At 41.7% G+C, this 26,320-nt stretch overlaps 1 protein-coding gene across 2 annotated transcripts in view; it reads right to left on the reverse strand.

Annotated features, from left to right (window-relative positions):
- Nucleotides 1–1,014: 1,014 nt before the first annotated feature.
- Nucleotides 1,015–26,320, reverse strand: part of LOC140309273 (formin-binding protein 1-like) — a 32,066-nt gene continuing 6,760 nt past the window's right edge. The window contains exons 4-18 of one of the 2 annotated variants that reach the window (XM_072387084.1): nt 22,593–22,740; nt 16,574–16,636; nt 16,365–16,457; nt 16,199–16,213; nt 15,986–16,114; nt 13,050–13,196; nt 12,217–12,393; nt 11,943–12,104; nt 11,242–11,256; nt 11,036–11,145; nt 9,494–9,626; nt 9,212–9,357; nt 8,958–9,097; nt 7,402–7,560; nt 1,015–1,904 (exon numbers count right to left, since the gene is read on the reverse strand). In XM_072387084.1, coding sequence (XP_072243185.1) covers nt 1,876–1,904; nt 7,402–7,560; nt 8,958–9,097; nt 9,212–9,357; nt 9,494–9,626; nt 11,036–11,145; nt 11,242–11,256; nt 11,943–12,104; nt 12,217–12,393; nt 13,050–13,196; nt 15,986–16,114; nt 16,199–16,213; nt 16,365–16,457; nt 16,574–16,636; nt 22,593–22,740 — 1,666 coding nt within the window. In that variant the 3' untranslated portion in view covers nt 1,015–1,875. Of the gene's footprint in view, nt 1,905–7,401; nt 7,561–8,957; nt 9,098–9,211; nt 9,358–9,493; nt 9,627–11,035; nt 11,146–11,241; nt 11,257–11,942; nt 12,135–12,216; nt 12,394–13,049; nt 13,197–15,985; nt 16,115–16,198; nt 16,214–16,364; nt 16,458–16,573; nt 16,637–22,592; nt 22,741–26,320 lie in introns of both variants that reach the window. The other variant, XM_072387083.1, reaches the window with a different exon arrangement.

Below are 26,320 nucleotides of genomic sequence, written 5' to 3' on the forward strand. Positions count from 1 at the left end.
CTGCTACAGTTGGTCTCATTGTTCTGTTTAATGTATTTGCAGCTTTGTTTTTGCTTTAAGTGACAGTTGGATTTAGTTCCTGATCCTGAGATTTCTGTTTTAAAATGCGTTAAACCTTCTGAACCAATGCTGACATCTGCTGGTTGAACTACAGGATTTCACAAGAATGAAGGATTTCAGCTGGAGGCTCTGCCAGGTGACCTATAGAGGCCCCCCATGCTTTTTTCATTTGTTCATATGAACTATTTACAAACAACACAGAAATCCAACATACCAAATAAAAAGTCCTAAATGAGAGTCAGTGTTCACCTGAAAAACTGACGGCAGTTTTAACATCAGTGTTTAACTGATGCTTTGGTTCCTGTGGTGATACAGATGATGGAGGTGGACTTTTTGATTGTGAGTTGCTATGGAAACCATCACTCTGCTTCTTTCAACATGATCATCATCATTCTCACAGATGCTGTTTTCAAAGAATTCTAAATCTTTTTCCGTGAATTAATCTACAATCAAAGAAAATTTTGCATTTAATGTTAGTCTCACCTGTATTTTATAAACGGTTGGTTTCCATATTTTTGCTTCGATGTTCGATATAACAGATTTATGTTTCTCAGACTGAAGTAAAAAAGGCTTTTTTACTTTAGCTTTTTTCACAAAGAGTAGACTGAGACAATCGAAAAACCTGAAAATACGACTCGGAACATGAACAGTAAAAACTAAAACCAACCAGGAAGAACTGGAGCAGTGAAATCCAGGGTTTGTGTTTGAATCATCAACCACCTGCCGGCTGGTGGCTTTCTTCGCTCCAAGGATGTGAAGAAAGCCAGAGAAGGCCATGAAGACATGCTGTCTATCTGGGAGTTTCTCAGTGTCCAGAGCCCTCTGAGAAATGAGAACTTTTTGGCCCGAGTTCGCATAAACTCAGCAGTTCAGATGGTTCTTTAATCAAGTAAAGGTTGTGAAATATGGGTTTTCTTCATTTAAACTAAAAACAAAAACCCACTGAGGCCGACGTTCAACTCAAAGTGTCCTTTATTTTGAGATCTAAAATACAGGAACTTGAAAAGAGTGTGAGCAGCAGTCTCACATCTCATGAAAAAGAAAATCAATAAACAGCTGATCAGTATCTCACTGTTGAGTCAATCAAAAATGTTTCACATTTCACACAATCAATCAATAACACGATCATTTATCAACAAGCAGGAAACAGGGAAAGGGGTGGAGCCTCCACAGGCTGCTCCTCTGTGGGCGTGGCTAACACCAGCAGGTTTACAGGGGGCTACACTTTATATTTACAGTCAAAGGTTTAAAGTGGCCACATCCACAGTAATGTCACGGTTTACAGACACACTCTGTAGTGACATCATCACGCCGCAACATTTTCAGCTTCAGTTCCTCTTTAATCAAATTGTCTCATTTCAGAATTTCACATATTTAAAGATCCATGCTTAAATTTTTAACTGATCTCTTGCCAGTTTGTTGATATTTAAACATCTGAAGATGTGGTCAATGAAGTTAAAAAGTTAAAGGTCCTTACGTTTTTTTTTACATAAAATAATGTTTAAAACCTGAAGAAGCGCAAAAGGAGTAAAGTTTAATAGAAGATAAGCATTTAATTAATATTCTTCTACATCTAAGGACGAATTCTTCTGAAAACATTCATTCAAGATCTGATTAGATATCAATGTGTACAGCCTCTGATCTCTGACTGATCTCTGAATAATTCTTAGTCCGGTTTTTGTTTCATCACACGTCAAAAGCTGTCTGGCTGCTGATTGGTTGATATATCTGTCCAATGAAAAGCTGTCACCAGACCGGCTCTGAGCTCTTACATCACTTCCTGTGGAGAGACGTCCTCAGTGGTCGACTACTGTGCTAGACTAGCCGACTACTCTGCACAAAGCCTACAAGACAGACAGACAGGCAGACAGACAGGCAGATGTTAGACCAGGAAGAGTCGGACGACACTGGGATCAAACTGCTTCAGGTTCCCAAGAAGGAAACCGCCGATGAACAGGAATCATTGTTTTAAACTTATCACAAGGTTTGTTTGTGTGACTAAAGCTTCTGTGTTGATGATGATTTGGATTTAATTTGCAATCAGCTGTTTTGTCAGCTGGAACGTCCGAGTATGACAGCTTGGAGTCATTTTCACTGTTTCCTTACATTTTACAGCCGATGAGCAGATAATAGTTAGCACAAAAATCAGTGAAGATGATATTGTCATTTATCACATGATCGGTTTGTTATGACTGATGAAAGGTAAAATATGAGGCTGAATTAACTGAATGAATGCTAACATTTGGCAGTTTCATGGCTGACAGCGTCTTCAGGGGCAGATTGGATGATGCAGGTTATAATTCAGTAATGATGAGCCCCCGTGACACGATGGAACTCTGAGGTTAATCTGGGTTTAAACTCGACACTCAGAGCTGTTGCAGCCTGACGTGTGATAGTGTGACTCCATGAATGACAGCAGGTCATTTTTCCTCTATAATATCATGCATAATACATTATAGTTGATATAATAGTAGAAAGATCAGACTTTAAGCACACAACAAATTCAGGCTATGAACACACGTTCAATTCATTTGTTTTCTGACTTTTTTTTTCCACACAAACTGCCTGATTAACTCCAACGTATCAGGGGGTGGTATTGTTCCTAAAACTGGTCACCACTCATCATAAAACATAGATAATAAGCTCCAGTTGGTTTGATTTCTTTACGTTAATAAAGTTAAGTTGTGAAGTCTGCTCTGATTATTTATCTGTTAACCCAGGGTTAAGTTACCCTAAAAAAAAGAAGAGATGGAGAATCCAGTTCAAGATGAAGCCAACACCAAATTATAATGAATTTAATACAAAAGTACATTCAATTAGATTGAACAGTATTTCAATGTTGAAGTGCCTTGAAATAACTCGTTTGTGCACTAGAAATATAGAAATAAACTGAATGATATGAAATGCTTTATAGTTGAAGATGCGATACAGGATAAAAACAGCTGACCGTCAGCTTGTTTCAGCTAAAACTGTAGTAATCATTCCGTTTCTTGCCATGAAGTCAGGATGAACCACTAACATCACATTTTTTTCCACAGACTAATGGAGTGTCACACTTGGCCTTAGACAGAAAGAGGACACAGCAGGATGATTTCCTGTCATTTCATTCTTAATCTTGGGTTAGGGTTAGTAAAACTTTGTGGTAGCTTTGCACGCTTCAGAACTCCAAATAGTTTGTAACTGTTCCAAAACGAGGGAGAGGGGTTATTGTTTTCCTGATAATGAGAGGATCTGGGGAAGCGTCTTCTGATAGGTCAAAAAGGCTCATCGAGAGGGAGTGGGAGAGGACTGGTGAAGGTCAGAAAGCAACTCGTAAACAAAGGAGAAACCTTGACAAACACTATGTTTTTCAGCATCACAACACCTCAGATCCAGCCATATGTGTTCGATCCAGAATCCGATCCAAAATATGAAAGTGAGCTGCACAACAAAGAGTACAGTAAATCTGCTCATTACCTCCAACTGTGCAACATTATGGATTATATCGTCTGTCAGCCTCACCATAAAGATATTTCCCCATGATCTCCCATGTTAACGGGTCGATGTGTGAGCTGAAATACCAACTAAGGCAGAAAACATCTGCTGGAAGAACTAGAACAGATAATGATTTACACACCTTCATTGTTACCTGAGGCTAAGTTGGTATGAGCTCCTTATTGTACACAATATGTGATGTGCATGAATAGGTACATCAAATCATGGTTGATTATGAGAGTAACCCCATGTTTCTGAGTTGTAGAAACAATATATGGCTACTTTCGGTTGCTACATAAACAAATGAGATATTACCATATTTTTCAGACTACAAGTCACACTTATTTCTTAGTTTGGCTGGACCTGGACTTTTATATCAAAATATATATCATTTAACGTGTTTTTAAATGTTAATTCATATTGACTGACTTGAACCAAGGAGTAAACATTGCTATCTACCGCCTCAAGAGGACACTTAAGGCTTGAAACAACTATGCTGCTCCTCTACCACTGAAACATTAACTTAAAGACAACTGAACACAACAAAATGCCGCCAAAAAGAAAATCCTATTCTGCAGATTACAAACTGCAGGTAGTAAAATATGCAGCCAAAAACAGTCATCAAGCAGTCGAAAGAAAGTTTGGAGTTTGAGAAACTTGTGATGGACAGGCGAAAAGCAGAAGTTAATCTTACTTCGATGAAGAAAAGAAAGAAAGCTAATCGCTGGCTGAAAGTAAGATGGCCAGAGCTGGAGGAACGAGTCCACAGGTGGGCGCTGGAACAACGTACCGCTGAGAGAGGCTCGTCAACGGTGCAGTTACGTCTCAGCGCTCTGCTACTTGCCAAGGAGATGAATAAAAATAACACTGCAGGCGGGCCTTCTTGGTGTTACCGCTTCATGCAACACAACCGCCTCTCTATCAGAGCTCGGAAAATGGTGTGTCAGAAAGTGCCTCCAAGCCAAGGGCGACAGTTTCTGAGAGTTCATTGAAAAGCAGGTAACCAAACACAACGTGTCACCAGATCATATTATCAACATGGACGAGGTCCCCCTCATGTTAATATGTACATTAACATACCTATTCAGTCTGTTGTTCTGTTGTTGTTGTGGAGCTGAATAACTTGCCTTTCCAGATTAAATGTCTGTTCTTGGTTGGGGTTTTTGTGAAATAAATTTCTAAATAAATGCAACATATATGATTTTTTACTCTTCATGACGCATTTTTTGACTGATGCAACTTAGTAAATACGGTACTTAATACAAAATACCATTTACCCCACTCAGCTGCTCTTTCACTCATTGTATCCAAGATGTTTCTAATGTTTCTATTAAAATGAATTCTTACGCCTAATGACAAGACAAAACACACAAATGTTTAATTTAGTACTGAGAGTTCGACTTCCAGCTTCAGCCTTCCTACAAAGCAAGCATCGTACTAGTTCTTTTTCATAAAACTGTTGTACGTGAATTATAGCGAACAAATCCAAACATTTTTCTGACTGTATTCCTGGCCAAGAAAAACCAACCACAATCACTATCGCTGGGTCTTTGGGGAAGCTGAAAACTGAAAATCTGCTGAACCACTAGAACCACTGGGTCACTAGTTCCTCGCTACATGATCTCAGGTGACACCTGATCAGACCCTAGGTGCATCCGCAAGGCATGAAAACACTTATCACATCCCTTTTTGTGAGCAACAACTTCCATTATGCAGTTTTTGTTCATTTCTATCTGCTTCCTGTAGGTTTTTACTCAAAATGTATTCACCTGTATGGGTTAGGTGCACCTGTTGAGATCTGATCACAGTTTGGTCCTGAACACCAGGTACACATCACAGTGGTGCTTTCGTTACTAACTTCCTCTCTGCTCATTTGAGCCAGAAATCACCCCACCCCTCCATCATCACAAATATCTTCCAGTCCAAAAGAGCACCTTAAAGTCTGAGTGAAGCAAATTTGGAGATTTTCATGGAAACATGTTACGTGTGTTATCCAGGGGGATTAAGTATCTAAGACAAGTAAGAGCTAACCCCACCCCTAGCACCGGATAGCTATAAACAGACCTGCTAACTGTCCTGCTTTCATCAGAGAAATCCATCCTAACAGGATGTCAGAACTTTTAGAACTTGGGCTGTTGACTTAGACTGAAGAGGAATGATGAGAAGAAGAAAAACTGGATTCATTTATAGAAGAGTTAAGTAGAATCGAAGCTCTGCTGATGTTGGAGGGCTGTATGTGCACGTACTGAGTAACACTGTGGGATAATTTGGTGAGGAGCCAACAACATACTGTGGAGGTTCCAGGGCTGTGCAGCTACTCAGAGAACCAACTGACCATAGCAGTAACTATGCTCAGTGGATGCTCTGTGGATCGATTCTGTGCTGCAGGGACAAACAGTTGAGGATCATCACCAACACCCACCTCATTTTCCACCTGGTAGTTTTACTAACCTTTCTGAAGACAGCTGGGATTAAGGAATGCTGGGAAGCTCTGCTGAAACTGCCAGACTGAGTCTTTCTGCTAATGGCTTGTTCACGCTGCTGAATCTTCAGCAAGAATTATCCATCATGGGAATGGAAGTTATACCGTTTAACAGAGTTTTAACAAACTCAGAACATATTTATTTCTGCTTGATTGAGTTTAAAGGAAACGAGGAGATCAGGATATGAAGAAGCTTCTATTGGAGCTTAGAGTGAAGACAAGCAGTTTTTCTTGCATCTCTCTCGCATCCTAACAGGGAAGAAGACTGAGGAAAGACACGTTGCTTCACCACCAAGCGTAAATATGCGTGTTGAATTTTTACAGTTATCATCAAACATCTCAGACTCTGAATCCCTTTCACAGATATTTAACACACTGCTTCCGTAACACACTACAGCAGATCAGTCCATCTGTATCAAAGTAGCTACCAGTATCAAATGAACATTTACATGTAAAGTGTGTGTTATTGTTTAGGCTCTGAAAGGATCATGTAGCTAAACAGGGGCACCTGAACTCATCATGTGAGGCAGAGCTTTAGTAGGAAACACACGTCTTACAGTTTTACAGGTGTCTTACAGAGGTGACTGGTTTCAAACAGCAGCAGAGAAACATGTTCAGATGTTAACCCTTTAAGCGTCCAAAACCTGAATAAAACAGGCTGAAAGTCCCACATTACACATCAAATCTTGTTTCTACTCAGTACCATTAAATGGCAGACATGTTTTATTTGACAGAAATGTGACAGATGCTGAGCCCACTGAGCTGTTGTTCCTCCTCCTAACTGATGAAACTGACAGATTTAAACACCACTTCTTGGCCACTCAAACACTGAAGAATCAGGATCTGATTAAAGACATTTTACTGATTCTTCCTGACATTCGTTTTACTGATTTTTTGTTGTTTTTGTGTGGATAAAATGACAGAAAAACACGAAAAAGTTCAGAAGTTGGAACAGCTAAAAATGTTTAAAAAATGTATGGAAAGGTGTTAAAAATCCAATGTTCACTACAAGTTGTGGAATCCAAGGCACCGCCACACAGTGATGTCATCAGTGATGTCACCACATGGAAATTAGGTGATTAAATTTACCACCTTCATAATCTTTGTGTCACACTCAGCATTTTTCCCATTTACAGTTTCTCTTTATCTCTGATCATTTTTAATCTGCAGCCTGTTGAACTCTGGTTCTTCAAATGTTTCTTTAAAAAAATATGGTGCCTAAAGGGTTAACAGGCAACGAATGTGGTGACATTCAAAGGTCAAAAGTCACAAGAGGTCAGAGGATTTACAAAGGTCATCAAAAGGTCAGTGGGCGGGGGGTCAAATGAAGGTCATATTTACAGGTCATAACAGGTCACAAAGAGGTTATATGTAGGTCATGGCACCTTTGGCACTGCTGTCCAGGAAGACTTTGATGTAGGATGTGGGAACATATCCCTCCTCCTCCGGGTTCCTCCGCACTCTTGTCCAGCCATCACCTTTGTCCTCCTCCACTACAGACAGTAGTTCTCCCTCCACCATTGACAGCGTGCCTTCATTCTGACCTGCAGAAGATCAACAAACAGATTTAAAGACCACAGAGCCACACAGAACCAAAGTAGAACAACACTGAATCACATAGATCCAAAGTCGGGTTAACTCCAACCCAGTAACTTCAAGGGTGTTTTTCTTGAAGTGTTGCAAACTAAGTCAGATTCTGGACTTTGTTTTGTTAGTTTTTTCAACACCTTTTGCAGGGGAGCCCACGTTTCTTTGGGGGTGAACCTTTGTATTTCTCTCCATTATGAATGGACACTGCCTTTTTTTTTCCAGAGACCACCTGAGTCAAGGTTTACCGGGTCAGGTGGTTGAAGAGATCTGGTGTAATTTCTGTAAGGCAGAAGTTGACTTGTCTCCTTCAGAGAGTCTGTTCACTGATAAATCTTCTTATTGAAGAACAGCGATCTGCCATTAGAATGGCATGCCTTTGCACATCTATGGCGTGGTGTGTTGATCCATGCAAGGAAGGGAAGTCTGCTACTATCTTGTGAGGTATAGGGGTAGCGCCTTCAAGGCTATTTGTGTCAGTGAATATGGACTGACTGAGGATGACTGGTCTGGAATTACCACTTCCTTAGAGGTGCCATGACAATCCCCCGTTCAGGATCCCTCTCATCTGCCAGAGCAAGCTTTAAGTGAGAGATCAGCTCATAGTGTCTAGTGTAGGCTCCTGCCAAACAGGTTACATACTGTCTTCTGTCCAATTCCAACCTAAGGTCCTTTCTTAAACTCCATTTGTTGGTTTGAGCTGGGGTTGCTTTCCTTTTCAGGTGGAGAGTAGAAAGTCGAGCAGTGCCAGTCAAAGCCTTGCCTTGGCAGGGCCTTGTACATTCAGCACAAATAGGCTGTCAGTTGAGGTGGATAACCTGATGTGCTTTGCAGCAGAAAGCCTACATCCATTCTGTATGTGAAGCAGTCACATAATCTCCTCATTCCACATTTTCTGACTTTTATAATAGCTGAATGTGGCAGAAAGCTCCTCCTAAAGGGTTAGGGGTGATTTGTCTGTTGAGGACTTGGCCACTTTTCTTTCCCAAGTTTTATTAATTGTCTCTTCTAGTCAGCCAAGCAGCTTGTTGGCTAAAAAATGTAGCCACTTTGGTGGAAAGTTTGGCGTCTTCCTACTGTCTCCCAAGTTCCTAATCCAGTGGAACTGTTGAGTTTATTCGTTTTGAGTGCCCTGGCATTTTGTTGTGAATGGGTGAATGTATAAAGGTGAATATGTCTAATCTAAATGAACTAACTGCTGTAGATGTTAGCCAGCTGTTGCCTTTGGACAACTTCAAAATGATGCTGCGTTTACCTTAGTAGTAAAAGGCATTTTGTTTCATGTAGATAAATCCAAACACCTTCAACTAAAAGCTCACAAACACCAAAGACTGCAGAAAATACAACTGAGTACCTTGAAAAGGGTAAAGAGATTTACAGGTGCCAATACTCGGTAATGGCTCTTCATCTTCAAAGTCGTCATCATCAAATTCAGAGCTTCGGGACTTAAAGTGAAGCTCTGTGCTGTGGTCTTCGGTGTAACTGCCGTCAGGACTGAGGAGAGACAGACGGTTGTTTAAGTGTTCAGTCTTTGAGCATCAATTAAAACAAAAAACCCTATTTACAAAGAACTACAACAACACGTGACTCAGAGTATTGAGTCAGTACCTCTCTCTGCTGGCTGGACTGCGGTTGTCGACCTTTTTCAAGCTGCTGCTGCCTGGCGTTGTTGCCTGAGAATTTAATCCACAACCTCCACTCTGCCTTCTGCTGCTGTGGTTAGACAATCTGCTGTCAGCCTCTGACAGCCACACCTGCAGTAACACAAAAAACTCTCAATGGCACAGAAATACACCCAGTAACAGACTCAAAATGAACCCAATGGGTTTATAGGCTGCGTCTGTAAATATACAGAAAGCTGCATTTACAGTGAATAAGTGCACTTCAAACCTGGTTCCTCCTCAGTTCCTCCTCCAGTCTCTGCAGGTTCTGCTTCACTTCCTCCAGTCGAGGCTCCAAACTGCCGGCGTCACCCATCTGAGGACTTCGTTCATAAACCTCCCTCATCTTCAGCAGAGCATCTCTGAGACACACAACACAGAGAGAGTGAAAAACTTAAATAAACAACAGCTGGGGAGGTAAAATGGTGCAAGTGATGCAGTTTTTATGAGCAGGAAGCAGTGCTGCTCTGTAAGGACAATCACAATGTGATAAAAATGTTGTAACATATTAATAACACTGGTAGTAAAACAACACACAACACCAATCTGTGTCAGTGTTACATGAACAGCTGAGTGGAGCTACAGTTGGACCGGTCCATCTATCCGAACCAGCATCCTGGTCCCAGTATACCTGCACAGCAGCAGAACCCAGGTACTGACTGAAGTCTGTCTGAGGCTGTGGACTGTGAGAGAAAATCTTACAGACATCCGGCTCGCTTTAACTTCCACTGTGGGAGACCATGGTCCATGCAGGTCCAGCTGAATTCACTGCACAGATGCTGTCTTTAAGTTACTTTAATGGTGATTCTGTCAGAGATGGGGACTTGACAAAGACTTGAGACATGACTTGGACTCGAGGTTTGGGACTCGTAAAAACAATCTTCATTTCATGAAATTATTGTTTCTCATCTTTATTTCATTAATTTCGATGTATGAAGGCTGATGGCAGGCTGAGGGCAACATAGCCTCACATCCACGGCAGCTTCAAGCTCAGCTGGAACTGTGCCATATGTTGTCACATTTGGTTATAAAGTGTTCACTTTGGTTAAGTAGCCTTGGTTAACAGTTATCAAATTAATTGCTAAGCCAAGTCTACGTAGATGTAGCTTAACGTTAATCTAATTGCGGTTTTAAAATAGCCTACATTTACAATTTCAGGGACACCTGATAAAATTCCAGTTTGACACTGTCAAAAAAAATAAAAAATCCACTGAAATTGCGCTGAAAAATGTTATGCATGAGAAGTTCAGGCTTCGAAGCCAGTTATTAATCCGCCTGTTAATGTATCCTGGGGTGCAGAGCAAGCACACATATTTCCAAATGCATTTATATACTTCAAACAACTTTCATCAACTGTCATTTGAGACTTGAGACTTGACTTGGAAAAAAATACTTGTGAACATGTCTGGATTCTATCAGATTAGGCTGTGGTTATAAAATCAGGATTTTATTAGAGCAGAGCGACAGTCTGGAAATGCTTTAAGTGAGCTGGCTCGTGGTCTGAATGAGCTGATTTTAGTCCCAGTTTCTGACAAAAGTAACAGAAAAATATGTGAATGAGAGCAGCTTTATTTGGAATTCAGCTGGATTAATATACATGTTACTTTTTTTACTAAAAAATGCAGAAAGATGGAAGTTTGGAGCATCAACAGAGCAGCTGAGACCATCTGAGTCCAGCTGAGTGTTTCCATGCTGGAGGAACTCAAACCCAGCTGGATTATCTTTAAGAAGCTGGATTTAATACGATTTTGGTGAGGCGTGTGTGTGCTACCTCTGCTCTTTCTCTCTTTGTATTTCCTGGTTGATGTTGTTGATTCTGGTTTGAAGCTTCTTGCGTCGCTGCTCAGGCTGAAGGTGGCTGCAGTCTGCTGGACTGGAGCCCTGCAACAGTTCAGATTCATCTGTTAATACAAAACTGGAAACATCATCAGCAGTTCAGATCATGTGTTTGGTTCACCTGACAGGTGAGATACTCACCAGTTTTAGTGACAGCTGTCCGACCAAAGGAGAGCATGGAAGAAACAAAATACATTTGGCAGGACAGTTCTGAGATGTGTCTGTGTGTATCTTTGCATGCAACCCTAACAGCAAAGATTAAAAGAACACCAGCATACAACAAAAAAGCAATGCACAACATCACAGATTTAACACCATCCCAGGTGGGTTGGGAATTACCGGCACTTTATCCTTTTTAGCAAGTATTAGTTCCCTCTTAACTTGCTTGCTTTTGCAGTTCGGCTGCAAGTGATATCACCTTTATTAGAAGCAATGCTAGCAGCAGATCTTTGGAGGATATTATAAAATTTTCTGAGAAATTCAGCCAATATTGATGGTTTCTCTGCTGCTGTTTTGGTCAAAGAGGCCTTGTCGGACTTGTCGAAACTGTTGGATTGGCTTCTGAAGGTGTTGTGTTTGCTGGGCTGCTCAGAACAAAAAACTCTCTAAACTCTCTCCTTAATGAGGTACCCGACCATTAAATCCTGGAGAACCTGGATCACACTGGTTCCAGGACCATGTGTTTCTGTGTATCTGGCAAAAATAATCTGGTCTTAGTCAAAGTGAATTTCTAACATCCAACATGCTGATATATTATGAATATACACACATATACATATATATACATATATATATATATATATATATATATACACACACACACACTTTGTGTGTCTGTTTACCCCTCTCTTAAGGCTTCGGAGGCACTGCTTCCTGGTTCTGGAACCAGAGCTCATGAGGTCATTGAGTCGTTGTGTGATTGGCTCTCTGGAGGCAGGGGGTGGGGACGGCGGGCAGTTAACCACACCCCCAGGTGAAGGGGAGGTTGGGGGTGGCGGTGGAGGCTGCCGAGGGGAGGACAGGAGGGTCAACAACTGGTGAGAGAAACAGACACCAAGAGAGCCCGTTCAGGCAGGTGAGTCTTCCAGGTGTGTGTGTGTGTGTGTGTTTGGATACCTTGTTTTTTCGTAAGAAGGGCCAAAGCTTCCTGCTATGTCTCCGCCCCTCCATCCGGTTGTCAAGGTAACTAGATTCAGAGATACTCCGCCTTATGGTGGCGCTATAATCTTCAAACTCTACGTCTCCTGGAGGATCGAAGCCAGATTTAAACACCTCCACCACCTGACGTGTGTCCTGCAAACAGATGGTGTCCACAGTGTCAGATCTAACCTTCGACCCCACATGCCTCAGTGAGGCCTACAGGAGATAAAACTGCTGAACATGTCTGCACAACACCACCTGAGGGGACTGGATCTTTACGTCGATGAATAAAACAGGTGCTTAGCATCTCATGAGAACTAAAACAGAAAATGTAACTGAACAAAAACATCAAACTATTAAATGTGGTTTACTGAATATTAGATATTAGGCATAGAAGGAAGAGCAGAAAGATAAAGTGCAGAGATAGAGGGGGGAGGGAAGTACAAGGTAAGTGCTGGGATAGGAGATGCTCTCTGAAGAGCTGGGTTTTCAGGAGCTTCTTGAAGATAGACAGGGACGCCCCTGTTCTGGTAGCGCTCGGTAGGTCATTCCACCATCGTGGGACGACACATGAACAGAGTTTGGATTGTCTTAGGCGTGGTGTAGGAGCTGCTAGACGACAATCCTGGGACCAACGGAGGGACCCAGTTGGGACAGAAGCCTTTGCAAGAGCATTCAAGTAGATGGAGCCGTTCCATTAAGCTCTTTGTAGCTAACATCAGGGACTTGAATTGGATGCGAGCGGCTAAGGGCAGCCAGAGGAGCTCAATGAACAGAGGGGTGACAGACTGAAGCTGAAAGGGACTCACCTTTCTGGCCTGGATGCTTTCAGCAGCATCCATCATAGCATCCAGACAGTGACTTGCTACAGGAAGAACTTTCCTCTCGGCCTCTGCAGACAGACGCATTGCTTCACCTATCCTCTCGATCCGTCGCTCCTCCATGTCCTGAATACGCTACATTAAAGATGAACACCTTAATACACTTTGATTTACCCACATCTGTAATAATGGATGCTCAGGCTCATGTGGAGGGTTCACCTGGTGTCTCTGTACCTCCAATACTAAAGTTTTCATTCATATGTTCTACTTAAATAGTTTGGCTGTGGTATTTAGACACAGAGCTAATTCCAAAATTGTTGCATGAAATTATGTTTATGCATTTGGCAGACGCTTTTATCCAAAGCGACTTCCCCTGGTAAGTCGGGGCTTGCCTGAGGACCCCTACAGGAGGCAGTACCTTTCATGCAGGGGATTTGAACCCAGGTCTCCCACTAACCGATAATGTAAATGTAAATAACAATATTAAATCATTATTTACATTTATGTTTTTAGCAGACGCTTTTATCCGAAGCGACTTACAAATGAGGATATAACACAACAGTTAACATCAAAGCTAACAATAAGCTACATAGAGGGAAACCACTAGTCAGACTGTCAGAGGTGACAGAGCAGAGATAGATTTTACTCACAACAGCACATTGAAAACATCACAGTTTACTGTTTATGATAAATATAAGTTAATCTTGAATTTGATGGCAGCAACACATCTTTAAAAAGTTGGAACATGAGCAACAAATAATCAGGTCATTCAGAAACAGGTCAGAAACATAGCTGGGCATAAAAAGAGCACCTTAGAGAGGCAGAGTCTCTCAGAAGTAAAGATGGACAGAGGTCCAATTATTTCAGAAAAATATTTCTCAGACTTTGAATCTTCCATCATCTACAGAACATATCATCATCCAGAGATTTAGAGAATCTGGAGACATCTCTGAAACATCCCATAGTTCTGCTGCTATAGGCCCAGCCTGCTGGGGGAGCTCCCATGATGCACCTCTCCTCCCTCCATGTTCTGCTGCTATAGGCCCAGACTGCTGGGGGAGCTCCCATGATGCACCTCTCCTCCCTCCATGTACAGATGACAGCATTGCTGTCATTAACTTGTGTTTCTCTCTCTCAGCAGGTATCTCTGGCCTGGTGTTACGCTGCTTGTTGTCCCCTCTTTCCTGTCCTCTCAGCCCCAGCTGGTCCAGGCAGATGGACCCTTCCTGGTTCTGGTTCTGATGGAGGTTTCTTCCTGGTTCTGGTTCTGATGGAGGTTTCTTCCTGTTAAAAGGGAGTTTTTTCTCTCCACAGTCGCCACATGCAGCTCAGGACGGGGATTGGATCAGAGAGAAGATTCAGAGCAATCTGTTGGTTTCCTTAGCTAGGAACTCATTTCAAATTGAATTAATTGGATTGTGATTACAATGAATGGGACTGATTTGGCGCTATGTAAATAAAACTGAATTGAATCTCTGAGCATCAGTCCTGGATGTCTGTGACCTTCAGGCCCTCAGGCAGCTCTGCATTAAAAACAGACCTGATTCTATCCTGGAAATCACTGCATGGGATCAGGAACACTTCCAGGGATCATTGTCTGTGAACACAGCTCACCGTACCATCCACAAATTAAACTTGAATTGATAGATACCTTATTAAGGAAACCATTTTTACAGAATAAAAATCAGTAATAGACATTAACCATTGTAAGAAAGAAAATGTTTTAAAAATTGAAAAAAGTCTAGACGTCAACAGGAAGTGGCTCTATTAGCGGTAGCTGAAATGGGGACAGCGCCACCTATCTACTGTGGTATTGCATGCTTTGTGCCAGTGATTCCATTCATTCACTGCCATATAACAAAGGATAATTACCCTCAGATAAGGAGCAGAACCCAACTGTAGCTATAGTGGAGTTAATCTCATCATGTAAACCCACTGACTACCTTCCCTGTGAGCTCACAGCAGTGTTCATAGTGGCTGTTTACATCCCTGAGTGCCAACACTGCACCAGCAGAGCTAAGCTGCTACATCAGCTTCCTCCAAAATAAGCATTGTGGGCACCAGTTCTCAGAGATAATGACAGATATCTTTAACATGTCCCTCCTCCAAATGAAGGTGCTGACATGCTTCAAGACAGCCACCATCCCACAGTCCTTAGCAATTTCAGGCCTGAATGGCCATCAGCCGGTGGCTCTGACTCCAATAATCATGAAGTGCTTTGAGTATCTGGCGATGGTACAAATGGCACAAATGAAGAACACTTCTCTGGGTTTCTTTACCAGAACGCTTACAGGGAGAACCGCTCCCCTTCTGTGTGCTGTTCACCAGGCCCCCACTCACCTGGAGAACAGGACTGTTTTTGGAAATCCTATTAGCTTTTAACATAATGATTCCATACACTCTCATGAACAAACTTTTCACATAATTGTTCTGAGCCAGTTCATCTGCAGTTGGGTGACTTTCTGTATTCTGACCCACAGGCCCCAGTCAGTCAGAAGACACATCCACAACAATCACCCATAACACCCAGGGAGACACTTTAAGGCCCCTTCTGTTCTGGAGGGAAGTCTCTACTCTTTATAGTTTTAGAGGCTCCATGTTTTCACAGGTTGGAATTTAGCCCGGTAGTGCAAGTACCATTCGGATTCAGGATGATTTATTGATGAGAACTGTTTTCTTCTTCTCTCAGAAATGTAATCTAATAATCTCAAATCAATTTTCATTATCCACAAATCTAATTTGTTGTGAAGAAATAGGCTTTTGGCATAAATCTGTGCCCTGCCTGCATCCACATGCCAAATATTTTCTTATTGTAAAAATAAATATTCTTTGGTAGTATTTTGCATGTCCGTTCCCATTTTTGTCCCAGCCTGCAGGGTCAAATTGTGAAAACCCAAACCCTGGTATCAGAGGCGCAGATTTACCTGGTATATAACTGGTACCAGTGTGTGGTAGTGCTGGTGCTGGTCCTGATTAAACTGGTTTAAACTTGTCATGTAGTCTTTCCTGGACTCCTCAGCAGTCTGTTGTTTCTGCTGAGCTGTTTGTCGAGCCTGAAACCGGCAGACATGTAAAAATGATTTATAACAACAAAAAACAAACAAAATGTTGACTAATACTTTAATAAGTAACCTTACCTTAAGTGAGCAGCGCTGAGAGACACAAACAGGAGTTCAGATGAGGTAAATATGACCACAATGATGCAATAAAACAATAAAAACAGCTATCAGCAGTGCAGCACAGGCACACAGGGCTTTACTTTTATTAATCCTGATGCTCAGTGAACCTTGTGCTGTTCTGTACCTTCTCTCCCTCTGTCTTGTCGAGGTCGATCCTGTCTGAGACGTGCTGAGCTCGCTCTGCCTCCTTACAGTCACGTTCAAACCGACGTTTACTCTGAACAACAACAAATTCATCAAAACATTTCTAATGTTGAACTTATTACTATCAGTGTGATTTTCATTTGATCAGGAAAACTTCTGACTCAGGGTCGATGTTAGTGGTTCACTTACAGACTCCAGCTGTTTCCAGGAGCTCTCTATGTGCTGCTGAGCACGACGGCCATCTTGGAAATGCTACAGCAGATACATAAAACTGGTCAGACCAGAACATACAAATAACCTCACTGTGAGTCCAAACTATGGTGTACTACTTTTGGTAATAAAAGCAGTCCCCAAAGGTGGACATTTACGTAATGATTAGGTATTTTTAACAGATGCTTTTATCCAAAAGAACTTCCAAGTTCAATTCAGTTCAATCCAGTTTATTCATAAAGTGCAAAATTACCACAAATTTCAACTCAAGGCACTTTAATGACACAGTCCAATTGAAGACAATTACAGTCCAATTCATTGGAAACATAATCCAATCAGATCCAATTACTTAAATTCAAAATAATCCAATTCATTCATATAGAGCCAATTCAAAAACAATTTCCCAGCTTAGGAAACCAACAGATTGCACTGAAGCTTCTCTTTGATCCAATCTCCTGTCCTGAGCCTGAGGGACTGTGGAAAGAAATAATTTGCTCAACAACAATGAAGCTTACTTTCTTTTAGCAACTCTGGTGTCAGCATAAGGTTCTGTTTAAAGGACAGCCCAAATAAAACCGATCCAGAAGTCCAGAGTCAGAGTGAGTTAGGCTGTTAGAGGTGTTCTCTGAGGAGAAGAGTCCTCCGAGGGACACCCCTGCTCTGATAGCTTCTGGTATCTGGTTTCACCATCATTGAACCACCAGTGAGAACAGTCTGAACTGAGACTGCCTTTTCTGTAGGGATGGCAGAACCAGACGAAGTTCCTAAGAGGAACACAGAGGTCCAGAAGGAGCATCAGCCTGAAAGACTAAGTTTAAACAGCTGCTGCAGACCCAGAAGTCTCTCTGTAGGCAGCATCAGGGACTGGATCTGATGACAGTTAATTACAAAAATTACCTGAAGACAACAAATTAAGGGGCTGAGCCAACCAACACAAAGTGGAAGCAGAGAGATGCACTTCAGGGAATACATGGAACAATGTGTCATTACCACCAGACTTAACTTCATGAAAAGAGTTTGGGTTTGAAACGTGGTTCTGAGCAGTTTTGAGAAGGAAAAATGGGTTAGGTTAATTCTTTTAGTTGGAGGATAGTGAAACATTGAATAACACGGCTGATAAACCTGGTTCTGGGTCCAGAAGGGGGTGAGACTGCTGGCTTTATGGTAGTGATATGGGTTCTGAACCTTGGTCCTTAACCCATTTAGAATGAGCTGGAATTATGGTGGGCAGCATCAGAAGTTCATGGGACTCTGACACAAAGACTGCAAGTTACAGTGCAGAGAACAACACACTGAGTCCAGATCGAGCAGACTGGCTGTTCCAGGGTTAAAGGGCTGGGAAAACTTTCGCATTCCTAAAGTATCCTTACATTTTAGGAGTGATTCACCATGGAAACATTCCAAGTATTCCTTTAAAACACCAAAGGAAGTGAATTTCTTCAAAATGGCTGAAGACTTGATCAAAGCCACAGAAGAACACGTGATGTGAATAGGGATGTTAACCTTTAAGCTGTTTGATCATTTCTAACGTTCAAATAAGCTGCATCCAGTACAGTTGAGGTTTTCTTTTCAGGATTTATCATTAATTGAAATTATACATAATAATATACTGCACTGATCTGCCTGCATATCTGACTTCATTTCATTGAGTATTTTACAGTTACTTCTTTGTAAAATGGCGACATCACTGTTTGACGTAGAGCACCAAACTACAGGCAGAACCTGGAGTGTTGGGATCTGTTATGGTGGCCCAAGTCTGAAACCATTTTACATGCATTAGAGCCTGGGAGCAGGACAACATGATGTGGATACCAGACCTCAGATGTTTTGCCTTTCTAATGGAAATCCTGTATACAGGTCACATGATCGTGAATGCATACACATACACTCTGCTGTGTTCAGAGCTGCTGGGTGGAAGTAATGTGGAAACTGAAGGATGAGTGTGTTAGTGACCCACTTTCAGTGTGTTGTATCTTATGAGATGTCACAAATGATCAATTAAACAAAGGAGGTCTCCTGATCTCAAACTGTCTGCAGCTGTATGAATGTTTATGGCACAGCACCTACAGAGGTGTGTCGTTGTGTGTGAGGGACAAGGTGAAGTGATAATAAAAGGTCTGTGACAGGCTGAGGGGAAACAGATCTGATGTGATGAAACACAAACAAATCTGAATCGACTATCAACATTCAATCAGCCTTTCATGAATAAATAAAAATACAAACAAAATCAGAACAGCTGATCAGAGAAACCCCACCCCTCCAACCGACTGTGATGTTTGTCTTTGTCCAAAATCTTTCTCAGGTTCCCCCATCATTTTTAAAATGTTTCTCCTGTTCTATACTGACTCTGCTGCTGGAGCTGGTGGTGCAACCCCACCCATAAAAACAGGTCAACACAAACCACAAGGGTCCTAAAAGGAAGCCCAGAGTCACTTTTAATCAGCAGACCTGACAACTTTGGAGACAAAGTTGTGTTGGAGACAGAAAGGTGGTTGGAAAAAGCTGTGAAACTTCGGTAGGGGGTGTTTATAAAAGAAGGTAAAAGTGTGTAAAAGTTTGTATTCAACGAGGCCGTCGAAAGGTGATTCTGAGAACAAACAACTAAGAATACTTAACTCAGTATGAGTATGATTTTATTCACTTTGGGGTGATCTGCAAAAGTGTCTTATTCAGATTCAGGTTTAAATGTTAGTCAGAATGTTAATGTAAACAAAGCCCGGGATAGAAAAGAAGTTAGAGATTTAGGGGACTTCCGGTACCGTGAACTCAAAGAAATTAAAAACGACATTACGGCCCTCGACACGAGCTTTAAACAGGAGTTTGCCAAGTTCAAAGAAGACGTTAACAACAGGCTTAAGGCAAACAAAGACGAACTACAGGAACAGAAGAAAAGTCTCAATGAGGCACAAGCACGCATCGAGGAACTCGAGACATTCAACATGGAAGCTAAAGAAAAGAGAAAGCTACAGGAAAAGCTAACCGACCTCAAGGGAAGGTGATGTGAGAGAATTAGTGAGAGAAATTGAAAGGTTTCTCTCGCTTCAAGGCTCAAAGCTGAAATTCTGTAAATGTGAGCTCTTTAGTAGTTACATCAGCTGAAAGAGGACAAGTGTACCTACATTTTAAGGTATAATTCGTTTGTCTGAGTTAAACAGTATGAAAGTTAGAGAAATTTGTTTGAATATCAGAAAAAGTTAAAATGATCAGTCTGCCACTCTAATCTTCTCATTCATAAAAATCAAGAAGGAGCAAAAATGTTCATGTTTTTTAAACTGTCATATTTCAAAATTGGCTTAATATTTTAAAAAGCTGAATCATTTGGTAATAGCTGAATGTCTTGTGACCTGTTTAAAGTTTGAATGGTGTCTCTAGCTGAAAGTATGCTGAAGTAGTTCGGTTGGAAAGAGGAGGAAGAGCTGAAAGCATTTCCCATTCATTTGAATGACGGGAACATTTCCATAAAAGTTAAATATTTTAAAAAGTGCAAAAATGATAAACACCAAAAGTCATAGCAATAATCTCCTCAAGGAGCTGAACGTTTTGATACCAAAATGGTTGAAATCGGTTAAAGTATGCAGTACCAGTTAAGCATCAAAAAATGTACGGAAGAACTAAGATGTTGGACAAATAATAGAGAGAAACAGAAAAACAATAGTGAGAATGCTTAATCAGCATTCTCACAATGATTTAAACCTATTGGAAAAACAGAAGATTTGACGAAAAGGCCGAAAATGAATGAATGATGTCTCTAGCTGAAAGTATGGACAAACAGGGGAATTACAGTAATTTGCACAATAATTGATCAGGGGAAAATTAAAGATTTCAAAAACTGAAGAGGGAATATGGACTGGAGGACTGCAATCAGTTTAGATATTACCAAGTTAGAGACTTCTTTGAGAAAGAAATACAACCAGATCTACCCCAGGAGCTGAATAAAGTAACTCTCACGATGTGTAATGCATATTGAAATAATACTAGAAGAGTGGTTTCAACACTGTACCAGGATCCAGAGAAGAACAGAGGAACTTCTACACTGTATATAAGAGACAGATGGGTAAAAGAAAGTAAAATACCATTAACTGAAGAGGACTGGTTTAACATATGTGATGTACAGCAAACTACCATCAGCTCCAGGATGTGGAAAGAATTTTGCTGGAAAAATATAATCAGGTTTTATATATTACTCCCAACACAAAGAGCAAATTCTCAACTACACAACAAACATGCTGGAGACGGTGTGGAGAGCGGAATGCAGATCACAGTCATGTTTTTTAGGAATGTACTAAAATGAGAAATTATTGGAACGATGTATGGGTAGAATTGAAAACAATACTGAGACATGAACTACCAAAGACATGCGATATATTATACCTGTGTAATCTGACATGGGAAAATGTACAACATGATGACAAATATCTGGTAAAAATTCTGCTGGCTGTGGCCAAGAAGACAATCACCAGGAAATGGCATACAGTGGACCCTCCCACTCAGAGGAACTGGCTGGACACAGTCGAAGAGATGTTTATGTTTTTGTTTCTGTATTTATCAGACGCTTTTATCCAAAGCGACTTACAGATGAAGATATAACAGCTAAATAAAAAGCTAACAATAAGCTCCATAGAAGGAACCCAGGAGTCCAACTCTGTCAGAGGGGACAGAGTAGAGATAGGGTGCAGGCATAGAAGGAAGAGCAGAAAGATAAAGTGCAGAGATAGAGGGGGTAGGGAAGTACAAGGTAAGTGCTGGGATAGGAGATGCTCTCTGAAGAGCTGGGTTTTCAGGAGCTTCTTGAAGATAGACAGGGACGCCCCTGTTCTGGTAGCGCTCGGTAGGTCATTCCACCATCGTGGGACGACACATGAACAGAGTTTGGATTGTCTTAGGCGTGGTGTAGGAGCTGCTAGACGACAATCCTGGGACCAACGGAGGGACCCAGTTGGGACAGAAGCCTTTGCAGGAGCATTCAAGTAGATGGAGCCGTTCCATTAAGCTCTTTGTAGCTAACATCAGGGACTTGAACCTGATGCGGGCGGCTAAGGGCAGCCAGAGGAGCTCAATGAACAGAGGGGGGGCGTGTTCTTTTAGGCTGATTGAAGACCAGACGCACCGCCGCGTTCTGGACCATCTGCAGAGGTTTCACAGGCTGGAGACCAGTTAGGAGAGCAGTTAGGAGAGCAGTTAGGAGACCAGTTAGGAGACCAGTTAGGAGAGCAGTTAGGAGAGCACTGCAGGAGTCAAGGCGGGACACCAGGAGCTGGGGGGCATGTTGGGTCAGGTATGGTCTGATCTTTCTTATGTTTAGTAATGCAAAGCGACACGAAGGAGCAACCGAGGTAACGTGATCTTTGAAGGTTAGTTGGTCATCAATCATGACACCCAAGTTTCTAGCAACCTTTGATGGAGCCAGAGATAGGGATTCAGTTTGGATGCAGATGCTGTGGTGTGTGGTTGGTTTGGCTGGGAAGACCAGCAGTTCAGTTTTTGGGAGGTTAAGTTGGAGGTGATGGGTTTTCATCCATGTTGATATGTCAGAGACAGTCTGAGATTCAGCTGAGACCGTGTGGTCGTCAGGTGGGAATGACAGATAGAGCTGGGTATCAACAGCATCAGCATAGATAATCAGCATGGAAAGACTCACATATATATTGAGACTCCACCAAACAAAATTCGATAAGAAATGCGAACAGAATACAAATCTCAATTAGAGACACCACCAAAGAACTTTGATTGATGTCAGAGATGTTTGACTATTACTGCTAAGATCATTTACCCCACTGACACTGTGCTGTGTTCTTTACTGTTCTATGCCAAAAACTAATAAAGTAAAAATACAAGAAAAGTTCTGATTTAAGCAGGACGTCAGAGTGTCACTGAACACATTAAGGAGTCAGATAACAGCTTCCAGATCAGTTGGACAGAACGTGACCATGGTAACCAGCTCATTTCAGTGCAGACAGTCAGTTTTTTTTAACAGTTGTTTGTTTGTTTGTTTACTCACAGTCTTCCTCTCGACTTTCAGCTCCTGAATGTATCGCATGAGCTCAAAAACAATCTGTGTGTTCAGGTTTTCAGCGAGATCTTCTCTCTGTACCGCCAGATCGTTCAGCTGCTGCAGTGTCGCTGCAAACGCCAAACACCAGGTGTACCTGAAATGGTCAGTCAGAGAGCAGGGGCCAGTTACATGAAGACTCTGTTCATACAAAAAACACCTGTTTCCCAAGACACAAATATCTACACACATTTATAAGGATTTGTTACAGTTAAAGGATCAATTTCATTCAGCTACATTTAACAAAATCAAATGTTTTCTTTATTAGGTCAAATTAGGGCTTTATACAGGATACATGGGTGGAAGATAAAACTTTAAGATTTTAATCTGTGTTACAACCGCAGCTTGCTAGGGGAAAAGTGATATAACATATAGAAACTAAAGTTTTCCTAAATTAATAATGATAATATTTTAATTAATTAAAGTCAGGTGTCAAAACAAAATGACAGAAGATACGGGAACTACTCAACACAAAGACAATTATAGCTGAAGAGGAAACTAAACTAGCCAAAACCTAAAATACAGAGTGCCCCGAAGCTGAGGACATAACCATCTGCAGACAAACTGAACACAGAACCAGAACAACACCGGGTCTGCATCTGCAGAGAAAATTATAAAATTATAGAAGGTTTAAAATGACCCCAGGAGGTTCCACTGTCTTCTGCATTTCTTCAACCCAAGCTGGAGCTTTGACCCCGGTATTACACCCTACCATGATGTACTAAACCTCTGTCTCACAAGAAAACTCAAACACATCTGAACTCACCAGCTTTCTGGCCAGACGCGAGATGCTCACTGGAGGATTTACGAGGTGATTACTGAGCATGGAAATGCTCTTTCGAAAACATCACACAGGGTTTACACTAAACAGCCTCCGGGCAGCACGCATCAACAATCCATCTTTTGGACTCTTGAAGCATTGGAAAAGGCTCTGTTTGATAAGCTGGAGCGTTTCCTTTGAATCACGAATAAGGAGGGTTACAGGTTACCCTCTATTGCGTGATCTAGCACACCTTCTCTTAGAAATTGACTCTACTAAGACTGAAGGATACATACCAGGACTACTTTACCTTGTTACAGCAAGTGGAATTCATCGGATAGTTGACAAGCTTACTTTTAGGCTGCAGGAAAAATGGATGACACACAAAACAAGAGCATTTTGTGTCTTTCCCTCCTTTCCCTGTTCTTTTCGCTGCTTTTATGAGACGAAGCCAGCATGTGAAACAACCCCAGCTTTAGGTCTTCTCCTCCACAAACCATCGGAACCTCAAAAGCAGACAATTATGTGGCGAGGATCGATCGAACAAGAATGCCTATACCAACATAATTGAAGTGGTTAATTGTGAGCGAAAACAAAGAGCAGAAAGTTGCTTTGGATAAAAGCGTATGGTAAATACATAAACATAAAGAAGAGTTCAGGACCCTAACAAAGAGTGTCCCATCCACAAAAAATTATTTGTGTGCACTAAAAAAAAAATGTCATCATGACAAGAAACTTAGAACTTGTGCAATTCTAGATGATCGCTTTGGATAAAAGTGTCTGCCAAATGTATAAACATAAACAAAGCCAGATCTTCATTCTTTGATACCTTCACCATCACCAAAAACTCTTCTCCAAACACTTTTAAGACATATACAAGAGTTTTGGAGGTGAAGGGAAGAAAAGCAAGCCATATTACAGTGGAATCGCCTGACAGCCAATGCAGCCTGCCCTTGACAACACTCATTGAATGTGACATGCTCCCTGACGATCGAAATGAAATGTCAACCCCGGAAGCAGCTCTCCACCATTCTCACCTGAGAGACATTGCTGCAAAGATTCCAGCACATGACCCCAGGCAGATATTCTGCTGCTACTAGGGAAAGACGTCTTTCAGGCCTACAAGGCACTTGATCAGCGGAATGAGTCTCCAATTGCTCCATTTGCACAGACGTTACCTTTGAACCCCAAAGGGAATTGTCGGTGACATTTGACTTGACAGGGCGCATAAACCTGGTTGTGTAAATGATCTCAAAAGAAATTGGAACTTAGAAACTTAGAAATCTTGGACAACAGCAGACCGAGCCGCCATTTTCCCATGACAAAACGGCATTTGGGTAAAAGAAAACTTTTGCTGTCAACCTCATCACAAAACTATCTTCTTCATTTTTGGACAAAGAATCGAGTCCAACGTCGTCAAAGAAAATTTTGAACACACAATTGCAGAAGACAAACCTGCATACTCAATCCAGGAGCAAGCCTTCCTGCAGATAATGGAGAAATATCCCATTCACCGCTCGCCGAGACCACGCCTTCCCAACAACAAACAGCAAGCCGTCCAATGCCTTGATTATGATTACAATGAATTGAACTCCAATTCGCTTGAATTGGTCTATATTATTCATGTGCCTTGAGATCACATTTGTTGTAAGTTGGTGCTATATAAATAAAATTGAATTGTTTCTGTTTGTCACACAGAAGATGCGACCTGAAATGAGAAAACAGTTTGTGTACTTGATGCAAAACATATTTGACAATAGACACGCAGAACCAGCGAAGCCACTCAAGAGTGCTGGTGGTCTTTAACTCGAGTGCACTTCACCACTATGAATGATGTTCTTCTTACAGGTCCTAATTCCAACAATACCCTGCTTGGTGTGCTAATGTGGTTCTGCCCAGTTAAGCAGATGTTCCATTATTTCTAAGTTTGAGAGGATCATAGGAACTTCCTGCGCTTCCTTTGGCACCGAAACAACAACATGAAGGAACCCATAGCGGAGTATCGCATGACAGTGCGCATGTTTGGCAACAGCCCAGCACCTTTTGTGGCAATCGATGGGCTCAGGAGGGCATCTATTGATCTAGATAATGGCGGCAAGACAGACACTTTGTGGATCAACATTTCTATGTCGATGATGGTCTCATTTAATTTCCATCTCATGATGTGGCTATTGCTGTTCTTAAGAGGGCGAAGAAACACTGGCTGCATCAAATTTGACATTACACAAGTAACAAAGGATGCACCTGGGTGTTCAACCCACCTCATGCTTCATACATGGGAGGTAATTGGGAACGAATGATCAGTGTGATCAGTGTATACTTGATTCAATGCTTGTAGGCATTACACCCAAGAAATTGACCCATGAGGTGGTAACCACTTTCTTGACAGAAGTTACAGCCATCGGCAACTCACGACTGCAGGTCCCAGCATCAACTGATCCAAGTTTTCCGCTCATCCTGACACCAGCTACCCTCCTTACCCAAAAGGTCGGAGTTCCATCCACTACCCCTGGTGATTTCAATGAAAGTGACCTGTTAAAATGCCAATGGAGGCAGGTGCAACGTCTTTCCAATGTTTTCTGGCATCATTGGAATAACCGATACCTTTCTACCCTGCAAGGTCGAAGGCAATGGTAGGCAGAAAAGCCTAATCTTCAAGAAGGGGAACTTGCGCTTCTAAAGGACAGTCAGGTCAAGCGGAACCACTGGCCTATGGATATGGTAGTCAAAACATTTTCTAGTCATGATGAGAAGGTGAGTAAAGTCCAAGTCAAAAACATCTCTGGAGGAACATGTAAAACCATCTTGAGACCCATAACAGACATTGTGCTTTCAAACATGTCACGCCCACCACCTGGCATGCACGTTGTGTGCTGCATGCCAGGTGGTGGGCGTGACCAAACAAGGAAAGGATGCA

This window comes from Leuresthes tenuis, unplaced genomic scaffold (assembly GCF_036924035.1).
Source record: "Leuresthes tenuis unplaced genomic scaffold, fLeuTen1.0.hap1 SCAF_6, whole genome shotgun sequence".
Classification (NCBI taxonomy): Eukaryota; Metazoa; Chordata; class Actinopteri; order Atheriniformes; family Atherinopsidae; genus Leuresthes; species Leuresthes tenuis.